Source organism: Neolamprologus multifasciatus, chromosome 11 (genome assembly GCF_963576455.1).
Source record: "Neolamprologus multifasciatus chromosome 11, fNeoMul1.2, whole genome shotgun sequence".
NCBI lineage: Eukaryota > Metazoa > Chordata > Actinopteri > Cichliformes > Cichlidae > Neolamprologus > Neolamprologus multifasciatus.
Genome location: NC_140449.1, coordinates 1,893,138 through 1,920,566, shown reverse-complemented (window position 1 = coordinate 1,920,566; position 27,429 = coordinate 1,893,138). Strand labels below are relative to the sequence as shown.

The 27,429-nt window shown below is 40.6% G+C and overlaps 1 protein-coding gene across 6 annotated transcripts in view; it reads right to left on the bottom strand.

The window, feature by feature from the left end:
• The window catches only part of cdk14 (cyclin dependent kinase 14), a 267,760-nt gene that overhangs the window by 166,960 nt on the left and 73,371 nt on the right, over positions 1-27,429 (bottom strand). For 5 of the 6 annotated variants that reach the window (XM_085176729.1, XM_085176730.1, XM_085176731.1 and 2 more), the window contains 3 exons: positions 10,227-10,472; positions 3,100-3,194; positions 2,436-2,515 (listed from right to left, as the gene is read on the bottom strand). In XM_085176729.1, coding sequence (XP_085032855.1) covers positions 2,436-2,515; positions 3,100-3,194; positions 10,227-10,472 — 421 coding nt within the window. Of the gene's footprint in view, positions 1-2,435; positions 2,516-3,099; positions 3,195-10,226; positions 10,473-10,573; positions 11,450-27,429 lie in introns of those variants that run through there. The other variant, XM_085176733.1, reaches the window with a different exon arrangement.

Genomic DNA, 27,429 nt, shown 5'->3' with positions numbered 1-27,429 from the left:
TAGCATATAGTTATATATAGTTATAGCATATAGTTAGGGCTGGACCAGGTGACCCTGAATCCTCCCTTAGTTATGCTGCAATAGACGTAGGCTGCCGGGGGATTCCCATGATGCATTGAGTTTTTCCTTTCCAGTCACCTTTCTCACTCACTATGTATTAATAGACCTCTCTGTATTGAATCATATCTGTTATTAACCTCTGTCTCTCTTCCAGAGCATGTCTTTATCCTGTCTTCCTTCTCTCACCCCAACCAATAACAGCAGATGGCCCCGCCCCTCCCTGAGCCTGGTTCTGCTGGAGGTTTCTTCCTGTTAAAAGGGAGTTTTTCCTTCCCACTGTCGCCAAAGTGCTGCTCATAGGGGGTCATATGATTGTTGGGTTTTTCTCTGTATCTATGAAGCGCCTTGAGGCGACTTTTGTTGTGATTTGGTGCTATATAAATAAAATTGAATTGAAAAAATTGAATTGAATTGTTAGCTAATAGCAAACTTTGAGTTTTTCCAATGTCTTGGTTCAGCTAAGAACCGACATCCCATCTCCAGTCCCGTTCAAGCAGAGCTCACTCCCCCAAGCACCAGAGATCCACCAAACACATGATCCTTACACTGAAATACTTTTAGGAGTGAATGCTGAAAAGTACAAATTAGCCTTGATCCACTGAACAGATTTCTTCTTATTAGAGGACTAAGAGATGTCCAAATGGTAGTAGCATTTTTTCTGCTCCCACCAGACTGGATCAGTTGCCTCCATCTCACCCTGTCTCTAGCATCCTCTTTAACCAAATCAGCTGTCTGCATGTCCTTCTTCACCACGTCCATGAATCTCCTCTGTAGTCTCCATCTTTGGTTCTTTTTTGGTAGGTCCATCTTTAACCTCCATTGCCCAGCATATCCACTCTCTCCTCTGTAAATGTCCAAACCATCTTAGCCTTCGCCTGTCTTGTGCACTGTCCATTGCTTCAGATGGGTGACCACACACCGGTCTCGCTCTCTTATTCAAATGTGTTCTGTTTTGCTTCTACTGACTTTTATTCTTCTTCTCTCCAGACAATGCCGCCACTCCTCCAGGCCCTCTTCCATATGCTCCCTGTCCATCGCTTTGGATGACTGTCCCCAGGTATTTAAACTCATCTGCTTTCTCTAGTTCCACACAGACAGTTTAACGGGTTTCTGATCAGGTAGGGAAAGTTAACACTGACTGGAGTTTTAAACTGTCCCTATTTCATGATATTTACAGTTTATGACTGTTGAGGTATATGAGGACACGGCCTTGCCCTTACCACTTGCAGTTCTGGGCTGAACTGAGATATCGTAGTGATATTAAAGTAGCTTATGTAAGACAGAAAGTGAAACTATTAATATAGAAAAAAAATGGTATCTGTTAGGGGTGCAACGATACTCGTATCGATATTGAACCGTTCGATACAGAGCTTTCGGTTCGGTACGCATATGTATCGAACAATACAAAATTTTTAATTTATTTGATCAACTTTTCTTCTGACGATGCTGTCTGTGTTGAGCGCTCAGTGGATCTGCGTTCGACTACTCCGCCTAAGCTGCACTGTCGAGCGCAGATCCACTGAGCGCAGCGCAAGCTAGCAAGACAGAAGCTAAGCTCGTTGCAACATGGCAAATTGAACCTCCCCCACCCTCATTCAGATGTGCCGTTTGGAACTATTTTGGTTTTCATGTGACGTATGACCCTGAAGGTAAGCGCGTCATGGACTAAAGTAAAACAGTATGTTGGATGTGCCAGCAATGCTCAATTACATGGGTGGGAACTAGTGCGTTAGCGCAGTTAGCTCGTTAACTGTTCGCCGTCCAGCCCCACGCACGGGGCGATCCGCGGTAGCTCGTTAACGGAGATTTGCCGTGTTGTGGCGTTAACGTCATTTCAACAAGATTAACGCTGACAGCACTAGTGGGAACACAACGAATATGACTGCACATTTACTCCGACATCATCCTAGTGCAAAGACAAGTGGAAGCAGACAAAAACAACAAGCACGCATGCTACAAACTTTACCCGAGTCATTTAGACAGCCGTTAGCACATGATTCTCCTTATGGGGACCTGATATGTTTAATATGCTGCTGAGAATATAGCCCAGAAGAAGCGTATAGTAGAGCTTTTATTTTGGAAAGAGACGTTTCTCTGTAATAAACTCTCTTTTCCAAAGATGAGGGATTTCTCGATCAGGTAGATTTATTTATTTTTTTATTACTTTGTTGTTTCAGCAACATTAAATTTAAAAACTGTACTTTTGAGTTAAAATATATATTTCTAATTTTAATAAATGACAAATTAAAAAGGCATGAACATTTTTTTGTATCGAAAAAATATTGAACCGTGACACCAAAGTATCGAACCGAACCGTGAATTTTGTGTATCGTTGCACCCTAGTATCTGTGCCTCTATGCACGTAAACGTCTTACCTTCCCTTATGGCTGTGAAGGGTGTTCCTTCTTCTTCTTGTAGTCGAATCACCTTCAAAGCCACTAGTTTTCCATTCACCCTGGCAGCAACATGAAGCACACACAATGTATACTAAACTGATCCAGTTTCTTTTTTTGCGACAATAAAGGAAAACTCTAAAAATGAGTGAAGCCAGAGAACAGCGAGGATATTTAAGCCAGAGAAATGTAATTTGGCGGCAGTGGAGTGAGACGCGGGTACAAGGCGAAGGGATTACAACTGAATGAAGCTCACCAATCAAAGCTGTTGTAGTTTAAGAGTGACGCCAAATAACATCATTACTGAGAAGATTAGAGTCTGTGGAGTTTTGTACATTTTCAAGAATTTAATTAGCAAAACTTGCAAGGAAAGCGGCAAACCATGAAATGTGAACGAAGACTATTGAATCATGGCGTAAATACATTCATCCTATAGTGATTAAAATAAAGGAAATTACATTGCATTTGTGAGGTGCACAGCTTTGCAGACAAGAAATATTATTTTACATAAAACCTATTGAATTGTTTCATTCCCACACAGCAATGCTCTCGTATAATTAAATGTAATATTCGCTGCATCCATGAGTGATTTCTAGCAACTATAAAGAAGAGTAACTGGATTAGACAGTGATTCCACGCTACTTACTTGCTCTTTCCTTTGTAAACTGTAGCATATGAACCCTCTCCCAGTTTCTCCAGCTTTTCATAGGAGTCTGCCTTTCCAAATTTGGGGCTGGTGGGCTGCGGGAGGAAAAAGAAAGAGATATGAAAAGGCAAAATGAGAGGGTGAGTTCAGTAACCCAGAAAAGCGGCGCCTCGGAGGATTTCACAGAACACATTTACAAGTGTCTGAGAGATATTAAAATCTGGAGGCTCCCTGCTGTATCATCGAGGAGGTGTAATGTCGGTTGGGAGGGAGAGAGAATTTTTTTTACCAAGTCTTCTTGTAAGAGCTCCTTTTCATTTAATTGTCAGCTGATAACTTTTAGACACTTCACCATCTCAGCACTTCACAGAGAAAGAAATAACTGTGGCTCGAAGAGAAGAAGGCACAGACGTGAGCATGTTCATAGCTAACTGCTAGGAAAGGGGAAACTTCAACTCACTGGATGCTGTCCTAACATCTGCTGTTGTCAGTGATGAGGAAAAGTGCTTTGATAACTAAATGTAACTCTGACGAAAGCATACGTGCCAATCAAGTATGTGGATCACCTCCTCCTCGCTCAGTCACCCAAGAGGATAAGTAGGATGGCGACCTCCTTGTGACTAAGAAAAATCCAATTATTTTCACATTTTCACAAATAGTTGTGGTAAGGTTAGGCATGCGAGACCCTCAACCTCTTGGTAACCACTTTCGATTGCAAGGCGATTGCGTCTAAGACAGGCTGGTGAGGATTTGTGAATAACTGTCTGATTTCTAAATGCAGACAGACTGCCACCGTATTGCATACAGTCTTAGGCTACGTTCACACTGCAGGTCTTAATGCTCAATTAAGATTTTTTGATCAAATCCGATTTTTTTGTCTGCTCGTTCACACCACAAATAAAATGTGACAGCAAACGCGCTCTAGTGTGAACGCTCAACGCGGCCGCATGCGCAAAAGAAGACGTCACACACAACGCGCTCTGTTTAGACCCAGACCAACAGTATTGTTTGACTGATGGCCCTAATATAAAGACTTCGGACTTCACGTTTCCCAATTTTGCTTTAAGTTATTTTGTTATTTACATAATAATGTAAATAACCTAATAATGATCCTTATTGCTGTTTTAGAGGAGCGCTGCTTCAAAGGATAGTTGCAGATTTCTGTCAGAATCTGCAGATTATACAGTACAAATAAAATGTTCACGTTTCTCCAACGTTGTCTTCCCAACAGTTTCACTGGATGGACAGGAAGCGTTCGCGATGTCTTCTCCGGCGCTGATAATTGGCGTCTGTCTTGTGTCGGTGACGTAAAAGACGGATTTAATGCGACATGACCATCAAACAGCAGTCGCTTTGTAAAACATTGGATATGTATCGGATTCAGTACCACATACGAAAGTGACCCAGATCGGACTTGAAAATATCGGATTTGTGCCGTTCACACTGTCAGACCATATGAGTCGCATACGGTCAAAAAAATCGGATTTGATGCGCTTTCGCCTGCAGTCTGAACGTAGCCTTAGTCGACTCGCACCAGTGAGCACAACTATCTCTGCAGCATGATTCACCTGGTTGCCAGCTGCTTGTACTCTGATAACATACCTATATTAAAAGAAAAGTTGCCAAATGTCATTTTACAACCACAGCAACTATTTTGTAGATCTGTGAAGAAATTTCTCATTTTCTGTGTCAAATCTATGAGCTTTGCTGATTTATCACAGTCAATGTTGCATCGCATTGCAATTGCCAACTTGTCCCCGTTGCCACTTTATCAACATTTTAACACACAAAGCAACTAATCGTGAGTTGACACAAACCTGTTTCCGGTCTTCGAAGCAACCATTTCAGTGAGACCACAAGTTCATTGCACGCGGTCGAAATAATGTTGACTGTCCAGCCTCTGTTTTTTCTAACAGTTGGAGACTTTTCACATTCTTTGTCTGTGGTCTGAACAAACCTGCAGAAATCAAAACTATAGGTTTCAGGTCAAACCTGAAACAACAGTTAGCGATAACAGGTATCAAGATACTGGTTATTAACTTTCTTTGTTCATCGAGGCTTTTTGCCTCAGGCCGTGGGGCACTGTCATATGGTTGTATCCGTCATTATGGAATTGTTTGCCGCCAATTAAAACTTGGGGATCCGGGACTGACTAACAGTGTGCCGATGTAGCTGAGGTTACATCTGTCAGATGAATCGCAAGCCATGAGTACCTGGACGATGATTTAGCACTGGAGGCTATTCAGGTAGCATTCTTTAAGGGAGCACAAACATACTTAATGTTCTAGTCTTCAAATCCCTTTAAGCGTTGCTTTAAGAAAATGTTCTTTCAGAAGAAAACTGTCCTTTTTCTATAATTTTAACACGTGAACACAACAGGGACTGAAAACCTGCTTAGAGTCAGTAAAGCATCAGAAGCTTTTATGGCCCTGAAAGCACAATGCAACCGTCTTCCCTTGTAATGCATCTTTAACCAAATCCCATGCTTTCAGGAAATCCCTAAATGATGGTGCAGTGTTTGCTACATCTGCACTGTCTTCATTGCTTTCCAGCCACCCTCCTGTTAGCTCACTATCCTTGCAGCAGTAATAAGCTCAGCATTTCTGAGGGCTTCTCTAAACAAATCAGACTTCCCCCTGGGATCAAGGAAGAAGTGAAGCTCTATCTGTGAAACAATTGAGTTGGACAGTAAGGTGGTCTGAAGAACCTCTCCCAGCAAGGCTCCTGACTACAGAACTAGTCTTTTTTTCTACTAGTGTTCTGCATGAACCACCTTCACTTTACATTTGTCTTACTGCATCCTCTTTTAGGAATAACTGGTGGGGGGAGTTCAGTGGTACCAAAATATTACCCAGTTGTCAGAGCTGGATCATCACTTGGCCAAAGCATGCAACCGCTTTAACTGAGGGTTTACTAGATATCAGCTGGGTCTGCATAAGTGGATCGATCACAAATCCAGAAGTAAGAAAATTTCACCTTTAAATCCGTTATTAATCTGGTGTCAGTCTGCTTATCAGATGAATCTTTTAATTCATCTGTATCTTTACTTCATTGGTTTTCTGCTCTAACAATGTCAACTTTTATGACAAGGGGAAAGCAGAACATTATGAGGCCATTAGACAATTGCTCTGAGTCAGGGTAGTCATGGTTAAAGACACATATAATCTTTAATAGTGTGTTCCCGTTTTACAACACAGTCACTTTTGTAAGCAGTTATTCTGACATTATTGAAGCATTCATTATTAACATGAACTGTATTTTGCCATGTGTTGTAACTGTGATATAACGAAATTCCATTAGCCTAATCTGAGGTCGACTGTTAAAGCCTGTTAATGACTGATTCTGATGGCAGATAGTGGTTTATAGAGCAAATCCAAATTTCTAGAAATTTTAAATGCCATGTCCTACAGAACATATAGTATGCCATCCCAGAGCCTGTGCAGATTTATTTAAATTATAGGACAAAAGCCAAAGAAACAAAAGACACAGGTCCAGAATTTAGAAGTGGGATTCTGAAGGCTGATGGTCCAGAGATTAGCCACTATCCATCTTTTTTTAATTAAGGACTTGAAATGTTTGAGATCAAGTGGGTTTGTTTGCCTGAGCCAAATGACCACAGACGGCACAAATAACACAATTTCATAATCAGGGCTGAAACAATTCATTCGCTTCTCACAGTTGGCAGGCAATCAGTCAAGCCTCGTATTACACTTATTAAATCTTATCTGTGTGCACATTCATTAAACCTTTCGCATTCTGTGCTGTTTTTCTTCTATGGTTCTGAAAAGAACCACATATGTATAAAAACCTAAAAATCTCATTTGCATGATTAAGAAAATTGTGTTATTTGTATGCAGTCTTCAATTAGGCATGTCAGGCTGGCAAATTTCTTTGACAAAGGAATAAAGAAGAAAAGCCAGCAGCGTCGCAGAGCAACAGAAATGCTGACGGAAACTGGTTCTTTGACAGCATCTAGAGATGCATAATGCACTCGAACTCATTTGTCATTCAACAAATAGCTTCTTTGTAGTATTTCTGTGGCATTTCTGATTGTTTTGTATGTCTTTGCAGTCATTTTGAGTTATTTTGTACACCCGGTCGCAGCAGATGGGCCCCTCCCTGAGCCTGGTTCTGCTGGAGGTTTCTTCCTGTTAAAAGGGAGTTTTTCCTTCCCACTGTTGCCAAAGTGCTTGCTCATAGGGGGTCATATGATTGTTGGGTTTTTCTCTGTATCTATTATTGTAAGGTCTACCTTACAATATAAAGCATCTTGAGGTGACTGTTGTTGTGATTTGGTGCTGTATAAATAACATTGAATTGAATTGAACTAATTTCCATTGACACTAGAAGAGACATACCATACTGTTAGCTCAAAGTTGTCTAAATCCTAAAATCTTTTATTACAATTGCATGATAACAGCAACCAAAACTAAATATTAACTCATAGAATCCTGAATAGAAATCTATTTCACATGTAAGAAGGCGGTTGTCCCACCCATGATCACCAAAAAAACGATCAATCAACAGCCGAACCAATAAACTTAAGAGCCAGTCGTGTTATTGCCTCATGAGATTCACAACAATTTCCAGTGTTGTGAATGTTGGGGATGCATATCTCCTTATTATCATAGTAAAGCTGTAGGCTAGAGTACTCATCGCTTTTCTTGGCATTAATTAGCATTAACATCAATTAGCATTTGTACCCTGATAGGACAAGAGATTGTTCCATATTGAGGAGTTAAGATCTCATGTGGGCACTTAACTTTGTAACCATTCCATTTATCATATTTAATCAGTATAAAGATCTGTTCCTAGAAGGAATTGTTGTTCCTAAAACTGTGCCAATCATAAGTCGTAGATCATGTTACAGAAAGAGACTAGCAGTGATGTGGCGACAATATCAGGGGAAGTGCATCAGCTCATAAGAATGAAAAAGACAGCAACAGTTAGTGTTGCAAAGAGGATAGGTCCCAAAATTAGAGGACTACCTTAACAACCACAGCCGGGAATAGCTACTGGCTCCCATCGTTCCACTACAAAACATCAAGGAGCCCTTGATGCTTTGAACAGTGAAGTATGTTACAGCATGTTAGAGCAGTAAGGCTACGTTCACACTGCAGGCGAAAGTGCATCAAATCCGATTTTTTTGACCCTATGCGACCCATATCCGATCATGGTCTGACAGTGTGAACGGCACAAATCCGATATTTTCAAATCCGATCTGGGTCACTTTCGTATGTGGTACTGAATCCGATACATATGTGATGTTTTAGAAAGCTGCTGTTTGATGGTCATGTCGCATTAAATCCGTCTTTTACGTCACTGACACAAGACAGACGCCAATTATCAGCGCCGGAGAAGACATCGTGAACGCTTCCTGTCCATCCAGTGAAACTGTTGGGAAGACAATGTGAACATTTTACTTGTACTGTATAATCTGCAGATTCTGACAGAAATCTGCAACTATCCTTTGAAGCTCCGCTCCTCTAAAACAGCAATAAGGATCATTATTAGGTTATTTGCATTATTAAAATAACTTAAAAATAACTTAAAGCAAAAATTGGGAAATGTAAAGTCCGAAGTCTTTATATTAAGCAACATACTGTTGCTCTGGGTCTAAACAGAGCGCGCTGTGTGTGAAGTCTTCTTTTGCGCATGCGGGCCGCTTTGAGTGTTCACACTAGAGCGCGTTTGCTGTCGCATTTTATTTGTATTTTCTTTTGAGGTGTGGATGGTGACCAATCTTTTAATAAGAGACGAGCACAACGTGGTTTCAAATATAACGTGATTAATTATGAGCAAAAGAAAACAATCTACAAGCTACAAACTGTGTTTCCATGACAACACTGGCACAATTGTTGACTGACTCTTAACCCACTATTTATCAAACAGACACTTTATCATCAACACCTCTGACGATGGTGGCTTTGAAATGTGAAGTCTTGTTTAATCAGGCTTTTCTCCAAAAGGAGATCAAACCACCGTCACCGCGCTGACAAGTTTGATTTCACTGGAGTTGAACCATTCTATAAGAGAGCCTTTGCTCACTGATTATTCTGTTATTAACAACCTGCTCTTTCAGTGCATGCATAATTAATAACAGCACAAATTGTAGCTTTTCTCACTACACTGTTCTGACATCAGGTGTCACTGATTATCAGGAGGTGTCATAGGACAATAACAATCATATTGTGTAACTTCACAATGCAAGCTAATGAAGTTTTAGCCATTAGGATGAGTCTAGCAGGCTGTGATCAGATAAAAAATGGTAACTACCCACTGTAATGATCAATTTACAGTATCTTCTTCTATTTTAAAGTCAAATGACATTGCTGCACCTGCACCCACACTAGTCTTTCACCATATTTGTATTGGGCTGGTTAGAGCCTGCACTACAACTAGGTATGCATATGACCAGTCAGCTGCAGTAGATGTTTAAACACTCATCGTAAGTTGTTAACAGAAATGCTTGTCAGTCAACTAAGTATTTTTTTTTATTAATGAACAACGCCACTTAACTGTTGTGCATTAATTGAGGTCCATGTCTCTACCAACGATGATCCCAGACAAGCCCCCAAACTTTTAAAACTAAAAGTGAACACAATTATTCTTCCCAGGAAGGCCAATCGCTGATTTTGCTAGCATCTTTAACAGGTGACTCGCTTGATGCATGTACAACTTTTATCATTAGGCATGAATGTTGAATGAAAGTTCCAATAGGATACGTTGATACACTACACCCATTAATTTTCCGTAGCTACTCCTGAGAAGTTAGTTTCCTTATTTTTTGGTTGCTCCTTGGTGAATACATAAGTAAGACTAACACCCTAGCATTAGATTCTTAAGCAATGGGATTCATTAATATTGAACAGCACTTCAAGCTTCGTATAGTAACATAAATCAGTGTTGTTATGTGGAGCCAATTATCACCACTTTGAACAAGTTATAACCATTCTCCTGTCAAAATAGCTAAAAGGAGTGCAAACTGCCGCGTATACTCAGCCCCTCATTAAGGCTAATGTCCAAAGGTTTTTGATATTCAAGGATGAAAAAAATTAGAAGTTGTGCATTTGGTTCTTCAACACTATACTGTGCTGTTTTCTATGCTGCTGGAGAGGTGCACTTACAGAACTAGGGCTGGAGTGGCGGCGCAATTTGGGGGACTCTTTGCCAGCAGTTGAGCTCTTGGCGTTGATGCAGGCATTGTTCTCAGAGTGGACCCTTTTCACCTGACTGGCGGGCTTCTCAAACGGGTCGAAGCCACTCTGCGTGCGCTGAACTCTCACTTTCTTGTCTTCAGGGATGGTGTCCAGGGGCTTGATGACAGAGTCTGTTCCCTGGCAGCTGCGTGTGGACATCTTTGTGACACATATCTGTCAAAAGAGGGGAAGGGGAAGGAGAAGAGAAGTGAAGAAAGGAGGGTGAAGATAAATGTGAGCATTAAGGGGGAAAAAAATAGTCCATCTGCGATTACCAGTGTTCAGCCAAAAAACCGACTGTCATCCAGATCCTGCCTGTTTTTCATCTTTCTGTCAGCCTGGGTCTCTTCCCTCCCTGTAGAGCCTCACTGCTACCTCTTTGCTAGGATGAGAGCCTTTTTATCTCCATCTCTCTTTTCTCTGATCAAAACAGCTCCAGCCTCCGTCAGCTCTGCTGCACATGCACTCGCTGCCGGCTGCTGCCGCTGTCCCTAAACTGCACATACACACAGTCCCACCTTATCTCTGACACACATCTACGCGTTCAGACAATTGTGCAGACATGCTACAGAATGTCTCCAACACGCCCACCGGGCACAGCCCCCAGTACTCACCAACTATTTACAACAAAAAGCGCCTTAGCAGCTGCTCTGCCACCACGGACTGTGTGTACGAGACACAAAAGACCCAGGCAGCATGACATGTTTTGCCACGGTTGCATTCAAGATTAAATATTTAGGTCTGAACTCCCCAGCAGGAAGAAGTTCTAATTACTCTAAAACACAAGGAGGAGTCGTCTTGCAGCTCACTGGTTTGCTCTTTACACAGGCCAGGTTTCATCGGACACAATGCAGCTTTTTTCACTGCGCAAGCCCCCTTCCCTGTCACGCTAATGTGATAAGATGTTATAAAAGAATAATTTAAAAGCAGCAGCTATTGATCAGGAGGTTAGGTTACCACAGATTACTGAAAACCAGATCCAGGGTGCATTATACAGCACTGTTCAAAAGTCTTTAGCTATCCCTCAAAGATAGACATGGACTGGTGTTCCACTCATTTTCAGCCCAGTCATGGTATCTGACTATTTTCAGAATATTTAAGCCACTTAACACTAATCTATAAGAAAAACTTAGACTGAAATTTAGAATGCAGTGCAAAAGGAAACATATCCTAATGTAAACATATTTTCAAAGCCACAAAATCCGGTCGTAAAGTCTGACGTCACTAGCCGTGTCTGGGCCTAAACTCCGCTGCAGGTCCATATATCAAACGATCACTATGGCATTACTGAGAGTTGAAAAACTGTATAAAGTCTTTCATCTTTAATAAAATGATCAGCGTTCTGCTCTACCAGGTGTAACAATTGAGTTTCACATCAGGCATCCATGAAAACTGAATTTATGACATTTAACGGAGTTAGAAGTTAGCAGGAAGTTAGCTCGCTAGCTTCTATCTAAATACAATATAGCATGTCCTGACTGCGGGGTTTTGGAAACAAATTAAAACGTACAGCTCTGTTATCACTTCCAACATAAATGAAGACAGAAAACTAAACAGCAGTGACGTTTGTAGGGTTACTGAAGTTTGGCTAGCTGGTATATAATGATGTGCTACGTGACCGCTAGCGACACAGCTATGTTAGCATAATATAAACAAGCTAACTTTTTTTCCACTCAATAAAAGTAAACGTGAGTGTTCTCGGTGGTCAGGAACAAATGTAATCGCATGGCAGGATGCTGTAAAAGGACCAAACTTCAGCCAGGAGAACAACTGAGATAATCCATCCACAATACGAGGTTAGTCATTAATATACTGCTGCATGGGCTGGGCTGTAGTTACATCCTAAGGTTTTAAAAACTGAGCTTAAATAAATGATTAGCGGTAATAAAAGCCGAGGGAGGTCAACAGTGATCACTGACTCTTTTAGGAGCTTTTTGAGATTAAATAGAAGAAAATACAAAACATTAAACATTAAACACAAAAGCCATATTAAACACAGACTACTTTAGGCCCGGAAGTAGGATTCGTCACGTCATCACTTAACGACCGGATTGGAAGAAATTAATCTGGCCCTTACTGGCACCTACTGTTTGCTGAAACCTCATCACAAATGTCTTGGTGGAAGGGCGACTGTCAAGAAGCCGTTCTTAAGGAAGGTAAACAAAGGTTGATGTATGCAAAATTACACAAGAAATAGATTGAAAAATCAATGGGAAAAAGGGCTTTGGAGTGATTAATCCAAACTTTAAAGACATTTTGGGCTCAAGGTAATGTCAGTACGAAGGTGCTGAGAAGAGAAGCTCGGCAGTGAGCGTCTACAGCCATGGTAGAAGCTCTGTTATGGTTGGGGCTGCATTGCATCTTGTCAAAACTGATGGAATTATAAACACTCATAAGTACTGACAGAGTTTGATCCACCACATAATACCATCTAGAGAGCATCTGATTAACATTTGCTTTATTTTTCCTCATGACAACGATCCCAAGCACACTGCAGTAAAATCATATCTGGATAGAAAAGCACATAATGGAGCACTATCAGTCTTGGATTGGTCTGGGATCATTGCGAGAGACAACAGAACAAAAGGCAGCCAGCATCCAAAGAAGACCTTTTAAGGTCCTTCAAGAAGTCTGGAGAACTATTTCTGAAGACTTTTCCTTTTCTAACAGCAAAATATGGAGAAATGATGGATTGCTGAAGAATTTTGCTCAGTGCAAAGGGTGAAACAGTTATTCCTGTTTTTAAGATATCATACTGTATAAACTAAACTACAGGTCTGTAATGATGCTGATGTATAATCAGAGGACAAATTAAAGTGAAGAGCAAAATGTTTACCCCACGCAGCGAAGACAGTGGGAGGGTCTTGGAATATTGCAATGGTAGGTCTGCATGTCCCCTTAAAGCATCAGTTAATACAGGTGGCTCATATTCTGTGACCGTCACAAGATCACAACCCCAATACTGTAAATCTGCTGACCTGTTAGAGAGCACTTTACACCACTTAGATGAATGAACCATTCCAGTACGCATTCTGTTACCCTTTTATTTATTTTGTCACCCACCTGCAGGTGTCCAGATAACTTGAGTAATTACAAGTTAAATTACACCTCCCATCCATCCAACCAAGTATTTTTTAGTAATTACGAGTCAGTTACAACAGCTGCAAATCTCCCCACCGACTGCAATACTGACATCTGACTGGCAACCCAGAATAATGATGCTTTTACTGCACACTGTAGCTCTTCCAGCTCTATAGCGGAGAGGATGTGCAGCTTCAAAGCTTCAAGTCCGAGAGATCAAAATTCAATTATTGGAAGTATCACACTTAAAAGGTAACAAGATATTCTCAAACCTGTATGAACCAACTGACATCTAGACTTGACACACACTGAACCCTCTGCAGCTTTAAATAAAGTATTCAATCAATTGCATAAAAACTGCATACCTGCAACATATTTAGTCCAACATCCCCACAAAGTCAGATAACTATGATCGATATTTTCCTACTTTCAATTGAAGTTAAACAATATTTACAAATTTAGCAAATATTTTACAGTTTTGACTGATTCTCTGAAGTAGGGCTGCCACGATTAGTCGACTATCAAAATCGTCGACGACTGATTTAATAGTCGACGCGTCGTTTGAAGCTTTGTAAGATCACAAAAGATGCAGGAATAAGTAGTAGGATTTAAGAGTGTAATAACGGACTGAAACAGAAGATGGCAGCACTGCATGTACAAGGATGCCAGCTGCCGTTAAACCCCGAAGAAGAAGAAGCTGTGTCCCAGAATTCATAGCGCAGCCCAGCTCAGTTTCCAACAATGGCGGCAGCTAGTTAGTTTTAATATTACTCTTTTTATTCTTTCTGGGTCACAAAATAAACGTTTAACATATTTTCAGGCGAGAATGTAGCTGTGTACCTCAAATATCTGCTCAGTTTATCAAGACACCACATATTTTCAAAAGCGCTCCGACGTTTTCGGAGACGTCTGTTACCCACTAGCTCGATAGCTAGCCGGGGGCTAGGCTCACTAGAGCCGTGAGAACACCGGACTCCAGGCAAATCGTTTTCAAACCCACCGCCGTCTTTCGCTACTCAGGTTAAACATGATATATAAGTCACTTAGATAACTTAAAATGTTATTGTTTGGCTTTTTTCAGTATTTTATTTGTTCCTGAGTAAATCGGTTTGGCTGAGATTAAAGTTATAGTTTTTACACAGCTGAATAAACGTCAAGCAGACAGCTGATTATCAGAAGTGTGAGATGCTCGAGAATTTACTCCGGTGTCCTGTTATATTTTAGATAGCAAGGAGTTTATTAAACTCCACTGAAACAATCTGTAAATTTCATTTAAATTTAATAAACTATCATCTTGTCTTTATTTTTAGTTAGCACATAGCTTAAACACTTAAAGCTGTAAGCTAATGATAGTTATATAAGAGCAGATGCTGCTGGTGCAATAAGCTGTAAGTTTAACGTCCAATGGATGATGATCTGATTAGTCGACTAATTGCAAAAATAATCGGTAACTAGTCGCCTATCAAAATAATTGTTTGTGGCAGCTCTACTCTGAAGACAATTCTTTCTTTTCAGTCAAATTCAAAATCACTTTTTTCATATTAGCTCAGTTTAAAAAGCCACTTTTATTCAGAAGATTTCAAGCATGAAATTAAATCCAAGCAAGGGAGTGACATAAGAACACGTTTAGGCAAACGAGCACGTAAACTGGGCCAAGTAATACACCGGAGTAAGATGTGGAGGAAATAAAAAGAAATGAGGAGGTTGGAGTCAGACACGGTAATGAGAAAGCCAGGCTGTCATAAACACGAGTCCCGTGCACATCCAGCATGTCCTCAGTGACAGCAGTTGTCATCTGGAGCAGCACATTAAACTAACAAAAACAAACGCAGTCATTTAGGACCTATCGCACTACAAGGCATCAATATTTGATGAGAGTGTCTGTTTAAAGATGTCTAGGTTCCAAGAAGTCAACATCAGAGAATTATAAGAAACCAGAGGCATGAAGGCGTGAAGGACACGCACGTCAGTCAAACCAACTAATAAAAGAAGGATAAAATGGTTAATGCAGAACTAAGTTACAGGCTTCTGCATTAACCGCACAGTGGTATTGACTGTCTTGCCCTCATTTAAAAATTAACCAGTGGCAATGCTATTTGTTTCAAGCAAGCACTTTCAGCAGGTGACACAACATTTAACTAGCAGCACAGGTACAAAGTAACCATCTTGCTGCTACGTCGTTAAACCACTAACGACCACACTACTCACTTATGCAATGATCTGAATAACTCTCCCAGTGCTGGTGATCAAACATCCGATGTAAAGGATCTAAGTTAGCCCGAGGATGTGCACGGACCCTAGGGGTGGGGGAAAAAATGGATACTGTGTAGCATCTTGATATTTTGTTTGCTAATAATGTATGGATACAGGGACAGCAGAAATCGATATTTTGTTACAAAAAAGGTTTTTGTGCTCTGACTTCAGAGCATGTTGATCCTTTTTCTGAGCAAGAATCCTGACATTCCTTCACTGTCCAAATGTGTTTAACTTGTTTTTGGCAGCAATAAACATGACGGTTTACTTATTTTAATTTAAGACATGTTTTATTTTAATGAAGTTTAAAACTTTTTTATTTAATGTAAAATTATATTTTGTTTTAATTTACTTTCAAATTCTTCAGTTGCTGAAGGGGCTGCATAGTTTTCATAAACTGCATAGTTCAGAATAGCTATAATTGTACCAGATGGTTGATTCAGTTAAGTTGGACTAGACTGTAATACAAACCGTTCAGTTTGTCAACAATCAAACTGAAATGAGAGAAAGACTGAGTGTGAGACTTTGATATTAGAGAAAATGATGATTGATAAAGTTTACCTTTATGTACAGAATCTGAATATCGCAAAATATTTTTAAAAATTGCAATAATATCGTATCGTGCGTTAAGTATTGTGATAATATCGTATCGTGGGATGTATGGTGATTCCCACCTCTAACGGACACCTGCTCTAAGTGTGTTGGATTTCCTAGAAAGTGCTGTTCAAACCTCATCAAAGAGACAGTAGCATTACTCTTTGAAAAGTGAAACAGATTCTATATGTGGTCCTGTGTGGCACAAGATCAGAATCATCTTTACTGAGCCAGCTTTGTGCGCACAAACAAGCAATTTGACTCCAGTTTACTTGCTTGTTGCTTCATTGACGGACTTTGTATTGAGAGTTTGGAACAAAACACCCCTATTAGAGTGTGTCGCTGGTGTCACGAAGCACACTAATGCACTGCTGCAGAGAGCTTTTTGAACACGGATCTCATCTCCTCAACATTTTCCCTACAACAAACATTCAGAATATAAGAATTCATCTCATTCACTACATTACAAACTGTCATTAGAGTAACACCCAAATCATACAGTAGCCATGTGTGAGTTACATCACTGCTGCCCAGGACCAGATTACACAGGCTGCTTTCTTGCTTAATTGCAGTCACGACCCTGAAATTCATAGATGGACTAGTAAGTGAGTAAATGTTCAGCACTGAATCCACATCAAACATCACATTTAAAAGCTAAAGTGGGAAACTGCACGGGTAAATTAGCAGCCTAAAATGTCCTGGCGGTCACTGTTTGCATATGTCACTTCCCAAACTACTGAGATTAAAATAAGCAGCGTGGATCCCAAACTCACTGAGCAATTACACACAGAGGGGCTCTGTGAAAAGTCTAGCACTGAGAATATCCCACTGCACATATCGACCATCAAGGTCAGGCCTTAAGCAACTTTGATCTGCTAAAAATCCTAAACCTATTTTATCCCCGGCTTCATCTAATAGTTTTACCTTCCACAAGAACAAAGAGCTGACGTTTAAAAATAAAATGATGGAAAACTTCAAAAAAGGAAAAGAAAGGAAAATAGAACTTTTCAGTTCGAGCTGTGTGTGTCAGATTTAATACTTTTTACACATCATTTGGTGTGATGCTGCACCAAAAGCATGAGCACCAATGTGTAATGACTGCTTACTGCCAGATAGATTACAAAGGAATTTCTTTACATTAGCTGGCTTGACAAGAACTAAAACCCGTTGAAGGTAACAACAGCGCTTTTCAACTTCTGCGCACTCATGTAGAAAAGGGCACTTCGCTTGTCACGTGACTCTTCACATGACAAAGAGTCACATGAGTAGGTAGCACCCATAGCTAACTATGAGAGCTACCTACTCCAGACATATACATTATCGGATGATGATGAGCAAATGGTGTTAAAAATCCACGAAGAACAGAAAAATGTAACAGTAAAATGTAACAGTGTTGCAAGTAAGATGAGAGATTATTGACTCTTGTGATTTAGTGCACACAGTGGTAAAACAAACATCTTATTTCAAGTTATTTTAAAGCTGAGCACGTTCTCAGTGCTGCTGCTAATTCCTTACATGGCAGCCGCACATCAGAGCTCTGAAAACTTTAAACTGGATATATTTAAACTTTACTTTAAAACAAAGTTTATTTTCGCTTTAGTTTGTCAGCAGATCAAGGTGAAACTCATTTTACTGATTGGACAGGTGTTCTTGGTGTGTGCTCTGTCGTCTAGTAGCTGCAATTCTAGCAGTGCTAAAGAGACTCAGCAGCAGATAACAATCAAGTAACAAATTCAATTCAATTTTATTTTATTTATACAGCACCAAATCACAACAACAGTCACCTGAAGGCGTTTTATACTGTAAGGTCGACCCTACAATAATACATACAGAGAAAAACCCAACAATCATATGACCCCCTATGAGCAGCACTTTGGCGACAGTGGGAAGGAAAAACTTCCTTTTAACAGGAAGAAACCTCCAGCAGAACCAGGGTTAGAGAGGGGCGGGGCCATCTGAATCATATGTGTGAATCATATGAATCATATTCACCCACCAGAGAATCTATACCGCACTACATGCTGTCAATTGAAAAGCAGTAGAGATGGGTTTGAAAGTGGCTTGCAAACTCTCCTGGGCAGCCTCGCAGACCTAAATACAACAATTAACCACAAAAAGCCACATAATATTTACATAATAGTGAAAGCTTTTCTAATTGGGAATATTTTAGCTTTCAACTTTTCTCTGTCTTGGCTGAAGATAACAACTCTAGACATTATATACTATTTTCTAACATTTTCATTTAGGTTTGATTGAAAAAAGGAAGATAAATGGAGCAAGCTGTCTGAGCTGATTATGCGATGCAAATTTCAAACAGCTTTGAGATATGTAGACCCAAATTATACTGACTAAACCTCGTATAGGACTGAGTGAGCTGGTAATCAAACCTCCAGATGAGTCTCATCAATCTCATAAAGTTGTGTTTCTGCATGCTGTGGCAGCTGCACACTACCTGCTCGGTAACAAGCAGCAGATAGTCAGTGGATATATTTGAGCTTAGCAGCTAAAGAGGTATTTCTCTCATGAGTTGGCAATGAGGACGGGGCTAAACAAAGAGTACTGCACAAAGAATTGTCAGATGGCCAGAAACATGACTCAAACTGAATCCCATTGTTTCTTCGTGCCCTCTGGATGTGTAAGCAGCCAACATGACCACCATATTTACTTCTTAAAAACACTTTGGGGAAAGATACATATTATCATCCATCCAGACTGACGGGTTTACGGCGGTATGTAGAGGCCTTGCTGCATCTGGCTTTTCTCTGTTGCCGAGACAGGAACACCCCACCAAGACAGGGAAAACCCGCCGCAGATGCAATTACACCATATCGATTGTTATTGAAGGACAGCCTCTTTAATCACTACTACCCTCCACCATCAACACTCTGATATACCAACACACACAGAGACAAATAAACAAACTACATTGTTTTGCTATCTATAATTTATTCTGCCCCTTTGCCCCACAGGGATCACTGAAGATTCATCTTATCGCAGCGTTGTCATACGGTGATGAAAATCCAGGGCAGGAACGAGCGCAGCCAGGACCACACTAATGCAACCATCTCCACAGGAGTAGTTCCTGATGACATTAGCTTGAACGATGACAAGAACCTCAGAGGCCATAAAAGACCAATAAGCCATAAAGTCTACGTGTGTGCTCGTGCTAACTCAAAACTATCAACCGTGGAAACTTGGCTCACATTGAGGCTCAACCCACAGCATGAATGCATTTCCATTTTGCAGAAACAAAGAAGGGCTATTGGCTTGCCTGGGCTCATCATTCTGGCCTCAAGATGATACACCAGAGGAGAGACTGGAAAAAACCTCTCATCCACACTGTCTGCAGAACACAAGCCTTTGTTTCATTGTTCTTGAATGGCAGAGCGAGAAGTGTGTGTGTGTCTAAATATAGCTGGTGCAGCTTTTCTATAATGCCTGGATGAGGGCACTCTGGTAGAGATGCGTGAACAGAAAGGACCAGTGGATTGACACAATAAAGAAGTTTAACAGATGGAGATTTGACTGAAGGTTAAGCTGATATGTCAGGGTGATGACATTTAAGTTAAGAGTCATATCTGTCCCTCTCTCACCATTTACAAGTGCCAGATGAGGCAACTGCTGCTTCCAGTAGCCAGAGGTTGGCCTCAAGCTGTACTTCAGAGCAAATTGAAATCTAGGGGGAACTTTTTCTGACTTTAGCAGCACAAGATATTTTACAACTTAACCTTTTTGGTTCCCAAGGGAAAGCTGAGTGGTCTGAGCAGACTATGGCTGCATACAGATAAAAAAAACTTTGTTCAATTGCGGTCAGTTATTAGTTATCGATCACTAATCTATTACTAATTGAGCTTTGGAGTTTTTCTACTGATCCACCAAGTACACCAAAGCTTACAAACATTGGTCCTTTACTCCAGAAGCTAACAATCAGGCAACAGCAGGAAGCTTCCCAAAGAGCACGTACCTCTTTAGCACCTACATGCTTCACTACTTTTCACAGTAGTCTTTATGCCCTCCATCAGATTTTCTAAAGGTGTCCAGTGAGCTGTAATCTTTGCCGAACAGATTCTGATTCCTGAACCTTTTGTTTGACACCCCTGGTATACAGTATCCAATTGGAAGTGGAAAGCGATATAGTTTAAGCCGATAAGCATAGGCCTGCATGCTAGGAGTTAGTCAAGCATTAAAAAAACATCAAAAACCTGCACAGTTTTGACTTCTCATAAGTCAATTTCTGCCATTTGTAGAAATGCAGAAATTATGACCCTGTGACAACAGATCTAACAAACAAATCGAGCCACAAAGTTAAGACTGTGGCTTCATCAAGTTTTGAAGTTTGGAAAGCTGTTTTTGGTGTTAACAATTAGAAAACTTGTGGAAATTGAGTTTTAATGTATCGCCTATTTGCAATGTCACATTAAGCAATCATTAGAAAAACATCTTTTTCATTTTTAGAGTTTGAACTGGGTTTCCTATCACTGTCTTCTTAAACACTGTCCAAGGAAACCCCCAAAAGTTTGTTTTTGCTTTGCTTCTTGGGTTTGAACCTTTCTCTTAAGTTCTCATCTTTTTGTTCTTCAACAACTACTTTAATTCTTCATGTGCAGGTGTCTGAAAGTGGCTTCATCCCTTACCCAAGCATGACCACACACATGGTGTGGACACACAATGAAGACAAAGTCAGGCAACACGTCATCTGTACTCGACCTATAGGGTCAACCTTAAATGATGAGACTGTTGTCTCTGTGCAAGTATGAAAATACTGAGTTGGAAGTTTTAACATATTACAGAAGTTACTTTGTTATGAAGTATTGCAGTCCCCTTTTTGGCACACACACACCTAGTTTCCAGTATCCTTGAGTTCTGCTGGCACTCATTAAATGCACCAGAAAAATAAAACATGCAAATGGATCTGCTGTGGGTCTTCATCATTTTGAATGCCAGCCCTAAGATATTGTGGATGAGAGTCTTAATTATCATACGTGGTGGAATAAAAATATCCCAACAGATAAATTATGGCCTAGATAGAGACTTTTCATTGCAGCGATACGTACTGCATTTGCAGTTCTCATATTTTCACCTCATCTTGCATTTGGACCACCTTCAACAGGCTTTGACATCTAGAAATCCCACAGCGGTGAGACAATGACAACATATTACTTACTTCTGAGCAAGTCCTTGAAAGGGAGACATAACATCATTAATCTCCACTTCAACGACACAAAGCAACGTTGACATGTACTCAGTAGACTTTGGAGAAACATCAGCAGCTGAGCAGCCGCACAGTCGATGCAATAGGCAGAAATCACAAATGAAAGTTAGCCTTTAACTGAGCCCACTTTACAGAACAGTCACACAGGCATGCGTAAAAGAAGAGGTGAGATCTAATTTTACAAAGCTTTGATTTAATTGGGATGCACCCTGGACCCAGTGCAGGTGGTGGGAGACAGAAGGACTCTGGTCAAAATAACATCTCTGATGGACAGAGTCTCCCACCCCATGCATGTAAATGTTGCTGCAGAGCTGCTTCAGTGACAGACTGCTGCATCCTCGATGCATGAAGGAGTGTTTCTGCAGCTCCTTCTTCCCTGACTGTACAATCAGAACTGCTCCCAACAAACATAGATGTTTACATCTGCGCTGTAACTGCAATAAGTTAATCAACCGATTCGCACTACAACCTTATCTGGTTTGCCTCTTATCTGTAGTTATTTTTATTTAATTTAATACCTGTACAGTACTCTCTGTATATAGTAACCATTGTCCTTGATGTAAATATGTAAGAAAAATTGTATATGTGTCTTTTTGGCTGCTGTTACAACCAAATTTCCCCTTGTGGGGCAATTAAAGGATTATTCTATTCTATTCTTCTAATATAATAAATAATACATGTTTTTGACGAGAGTAACAGATGGCATGCTTGAAAAACGAAGGCCACACAGAAGTACAGGTCAGTCAGTTTTACTGTAGGTGAAAATGCCCAACTTTACAACCTTAAAGTAAATTTGGTGTGGGGGAGGTGTCTTGGGCATCTCGCCCCCGATGAGACCCTGTGGCAGACATGCTGGAGACAGTGTGTCTCTTTCTCTCTCCTTTGTAGTGGGTAGAGCTAGAGGAGGTGACTGTCAAGAAAATATACTGTGAAGCTCAGAAAAGTGAAGAAAGTGAAAAAGAAAAACCTCTCAGTTAAATCCATACGACCTTGCTCCTTAACAGCATAGGAATTACAAGCAGCTATGAATTAACTCTGTTTACAGGTGAACTGTGAGGCTCAAGGAGAATTCAACTGAAGAGGAAACATTCAGAAGATGCGTTGTGTCAGAGTATTGGCCTGATAAAAATGTAGGAAAATCAAACGCTACATAATTTCTGGCATCACTACTCAAAGAAATGATAATGGACAAATATCTCGCGGGACTACTTAAAGTCAAAAACAAGCATAGACTCGGACAGGCAGCTCCAAGACTGATGATTCTAAGACTGCACAGGCAGAGAATCAATCATTGGATCTAACTATAAGTGTAAGTATTATTATTAAAGTAATAACAGTAATTAGTAATATCATTTTCCCAAACTGAATTTATAATGAATAATGAAACTAGAATCCCGAGTTTAATTACTCAGCTCATAATGACAGAGGGTAAAACTCTAAATATCACAGTTTATGTTTGTTATGGACCCTCTCATATTAACCCTTTAAGACCTACCATAGAACCAAGTCCGTCAGAGCTTATATTATATGTTTACATGCTGTGGAGCCATTTTTGGGAGCATTTCAAGTTGATATACATCAATACAACCATTATAGCCCAGATTTTAATCATATGTATGCATTAAGTGCATAGTAATTACATAAATCGCAAAAAAGTGCAATAAACTACACTCGTTTTTGTTTTTTTAACATATATTTCTAGTTAGAGAAATTTAAGAGGCTTATCTCTCAAAACTGTAAATACAAAAAAGTTGCACAAAATAGTTTCCCACCACAGGAAATTTATTTTAAGTGTCTTCATAGTTTTATTTTTGAAATACACCAATTTTTATATACTGCAGGAAAAACGAAAAAAAAATATTATAGTGCAAATTTGCAAAAAAAACTGCATGTGCATCAAAATAAACTATTTCCAGCAGTGCAATATGAGTCCTAAGCATCCCAGAAACCACACAGAAAGTCATAAAGTCAAAGATAACTTTTAAAAACACCAGTATAGGCTCATGAGGCCATGATGGTAAAAAACAACATTTCCGTAAAATGACATCACTTCCTGTTTTGAGCAGGTCATGGCGGACATGCGATAGTTCACGCTGATGGACGTAGGAAGTGTTATGAACAGCTGATTGGATCAGCAAAGCGTGTTTCTGGAATATTATGTTTTTGTTGCTGCAAGTGCTTTTTATGCAGTTTTTGCAAAGCTACATGTGGAAGGAAACTGTGACCGAGGACAAGCTGATGGCATAAGATGTAAGTACAACTCCTCCGGTTTCATATGCAAAAAAATTATTGTGCTAGCTCACGTGGTTGCAGAGCTACCGGGATTTAAAAGTAATTGCGCAAAACGGAGCGTGCTGCTCTGACCGGCTTTAAAGGGTTAAAGGGTTAAACAAACCCAATAACAGCGATTTCAGACATGTGCAGAGGTCTGTCCAGGATCACACTGGTTGCTTGACAGCATTTACTGACTGTGTTTCAACATGTTGATGGATGTTAACATGAAATGCTGTCAGAATATATTAAATTCTGAACTCGGTCTGGATTCAAACATTCAATTTTAATTAGGTGTCCTAATAACATATCTTTAAGAATATACTAGAATTTACTGTAGAAACATTGTATTTGTCATGCAGTCATATAGAATGAGCTTGGGAACGGGCTTAATCAATAACAAACTATAAGATGTCGTTTTGCAAAGACGCTTCGGCATCACTGCATCACTGTGTGAAATGTCTTACAAATATCACCCATGTGCATCAGTATCTCGGGTTCAGTGACCAGTGCCAACCAGCCTTGTGTCTTAGAATGACGGAAGCTTCTGAGGTCCAGTTACCTTCCTGGAGGAGGAAATGTTCTGGCCAGTTAATGACTCAGGCAACCCTCCTATCTCCCTGATTAGTGTGGCCAGTCATTGCCTCTGATTGGGACACTGGAGAACGAAAGGTCCAGAGACATAAATGACTAAATTGGCTCACTTCCCAGTCGTTCCAGCTTCAGGACAGTGCTCGGTCACTCAAGAGAACAGCTGTGACGTCGCCAGCTCCTTACCTCGGCCTCCGCCCCCCTCTGACTTCGCTCCTTCCTAAGCCCTGGCACGTTAGCCCTCGCTCATCATCAAACACTGTCACATAAGGCTGTGAAACCCAAGCCAAGAGTGCAGCATTAGAATAAAAACTATTTAATGAGCAGAGCAACATTTCGCTTTTTTATAATGCAGAAGTGCTAGTGGCAATTTTCTGATTTTGTCTCCCTGAAGACACGGGCTGCTCTGAGGATTCATTACAGATTCTGGCTACACCGTTACGCTGGGAGGCTATCACAAACTTAAGTCAGTTATAATGTGTTTCTTTCAAAGGGGAAATGTAAAGCTTCTCCATATTGACGGTGCTTTTTAGTTACAGTTCAACTCATTTGATCTCATTTGAGTATCTAGGCTAGAGAATTCAATTCAGTTTTGTTTAAATACCACCAAATCACACCAACAGCTGCCTCAAGGTGCTTTATATTGGAAGGTAACGACCGTACAGATAAACCCCAGTAATTAGACAACTGCTAGTGAGCAACCACGTGGAGAGAATGGGGAGGAAAAACTCCCTTTTAACAGGAAGAAACCTCTGGCAGAACCAGGCTCGGGGAGCAGCAGCCGTGTGATTAGAGGGAGACCGGACAAAAGACACACTGAGGAAGACAGCTTGAATTCCTCAACTAGTATTGACCTAGCTAAACACAATGCACCAGTTAATTCAATTCAATTCAATTCAATTTTATTTATATAGCGCCAAATCACAACAAAAGTCGCCTCAAGGCGCTTCATAGATACAGAGAAAAACCCAACAATCATATGACCCCCTATGAGCAGCACTTTGGCGACAGTGGGAAGGAAAAACTCCCTTTTAACAGGAAGAAACCTCCAGCAGAACCAGGCTCAGGGAGGGGCGGGGCCATCTGCTGCGACCGGTTGGGGTGAGAGAAGGTTAACAGTTAAGACTTGTATACTTCTACCCACTTATATATTGTAGACAAATGCAGAGATTTCCCCAGCTGGGCCCACGTCCTCATTTATGTTTGACAGCGTTTTAGTAGGTAAAAGTGATGCTTTGACATGAATTGAGCTGTGGTTTGGGGAAGGCCTCGAAGGGGACTGCCGATGGCTCCCAGGCCTGGCAGATCCCCGTGTACTAAACAGAAGTGAAGAAGTTGAAGAATGGAGAAGAAGGAGGGAGGGAGGTTGGGGCACGTAAACGAGAATGATCAGCTTGCAGAAGTAGGGGAACCTATATAGATGACAGCTGGAAGGAGCGTGTTTGGAGGCGTGGTCCTGCTCCTGATGCATAATCTCCAACAGTTACTCTACTCTCAGTAACGCATCTTTGTAGCATCTGCTTGGCAACTGACTATAATATTATTATCCAGCTGTTTGTCAAAACTCTCCCCGTGATCCCCCAACATGGCCAAGCAAACCCAACTAACACAGTGTACCATTACTAAGGTTACAGCTAACTTTATAGTTAATCTGTGCAGTAAACAAGAGTAAATGTCAGTGGATTTCTTTGCATAAACTTCCATGGCACTTCATTTAGCTGTTGTTGAGGTATCGGAGGCTGGACCAGAGTGTTTGACGCACAAATGCTATCATGTTATTGGCATTGTTAAGCCCCTTAATGACCGCTAGCATGCTCTGCTCTGCAGCACTCTGCAGCGCTAGTATTTAAAAACCAGTTTTATGTAGCAGTCCACTTGAAATCAGCATAACAAAACAGCATTACTAGATGCAGATCTCAGGTCTAATAGGGCATTTACCACTGACTCATTAGCACAAGTGCCACTAAAGTAAACACATTCACTTTGTAGCCACTTGATTATATGAATCACACCAAGTGCCACTGACTCCATCTCCAGGGATTTGCATCTGAATAAAAGTATCGTGTTCGCTGTCAGAGACCTGCCTAGGTGAGGGTTTTACACTGAAGGGACCATTCCTTACAGTACAGACAATGTTGATGCTCTGGATTTATTTGATGTGCAGGTATTGGTAGTAATCCCTACAAACCTGGACAAACTAAACTTAGTGGGTGCAGTCTATTGAGGACAAGGTTAAGACAAAGTGGTGGTACAAACACAGGGTAAGAAAAGCTCACAAAGCCAGTCCTCTCACAGCAAATCTCTCACAGTCGGATTATAGTCAGGGAAATATCCACTGCAACTGCCTGAACTTGGCAGCTTGAATTCTGACAAATTCCTTAAGGATAGGTAGCAACCAACCTTTTTAGCTAAACAGACCTTAGCTCAAATGGTTATGCGGTATCTAACCTGTGATCAGAGGTAGTGTTTGTCTTAGAAGACTTTACAAGCTTGTTTTTACTTCAATAAACAAGAAATGTCCTCATCCAAATACTTGAGGCATACAGTGATGCTTACTCTTGGGAAGAGGCTGTAGACAAGTTGTAACAGTCGCGTGGTTTGTGTTTTAGCAGTGTCCAACATGTGAATCTGCACATAGGCCCAACACTGTTCAACTTTAGTACATACAGTCCCCAGAGCAGGAAACAAAGGGCAACGGGAACCAGGACAAGACAACCAGACTCATGTCTAAGTCCAACTGTAAAATTCTCCTCCTCTTCATCGGACAGTGAGTCAAAACAATCTGCAGAACCAACACATGTTCCAATTGAAGTTTATACATAAAGATTTCATATTATAGCAACAGCCTCAGTTAGAGTCCCACACAGTGCTTGCCATGCTAAGGTGTTTGAACGTAGAACAATATCCTTCCAAACATACAATGTGGCGATCACACTTTTAACAGCAAAGAAGAGACATTTGGGCATTATTATAATATGTAGCTACTTTGGATGCATAAGCAGGTGATCCGTGGTCCCAATCTGACCTGAAAGTCATGGGCTGGGTTTGACTTGGATAACACCACCTAATGTGTGGCTAATATATGCTGCACCTGTGACGAGCTCGCCCTGAGGAAACACTGTCTGTCAT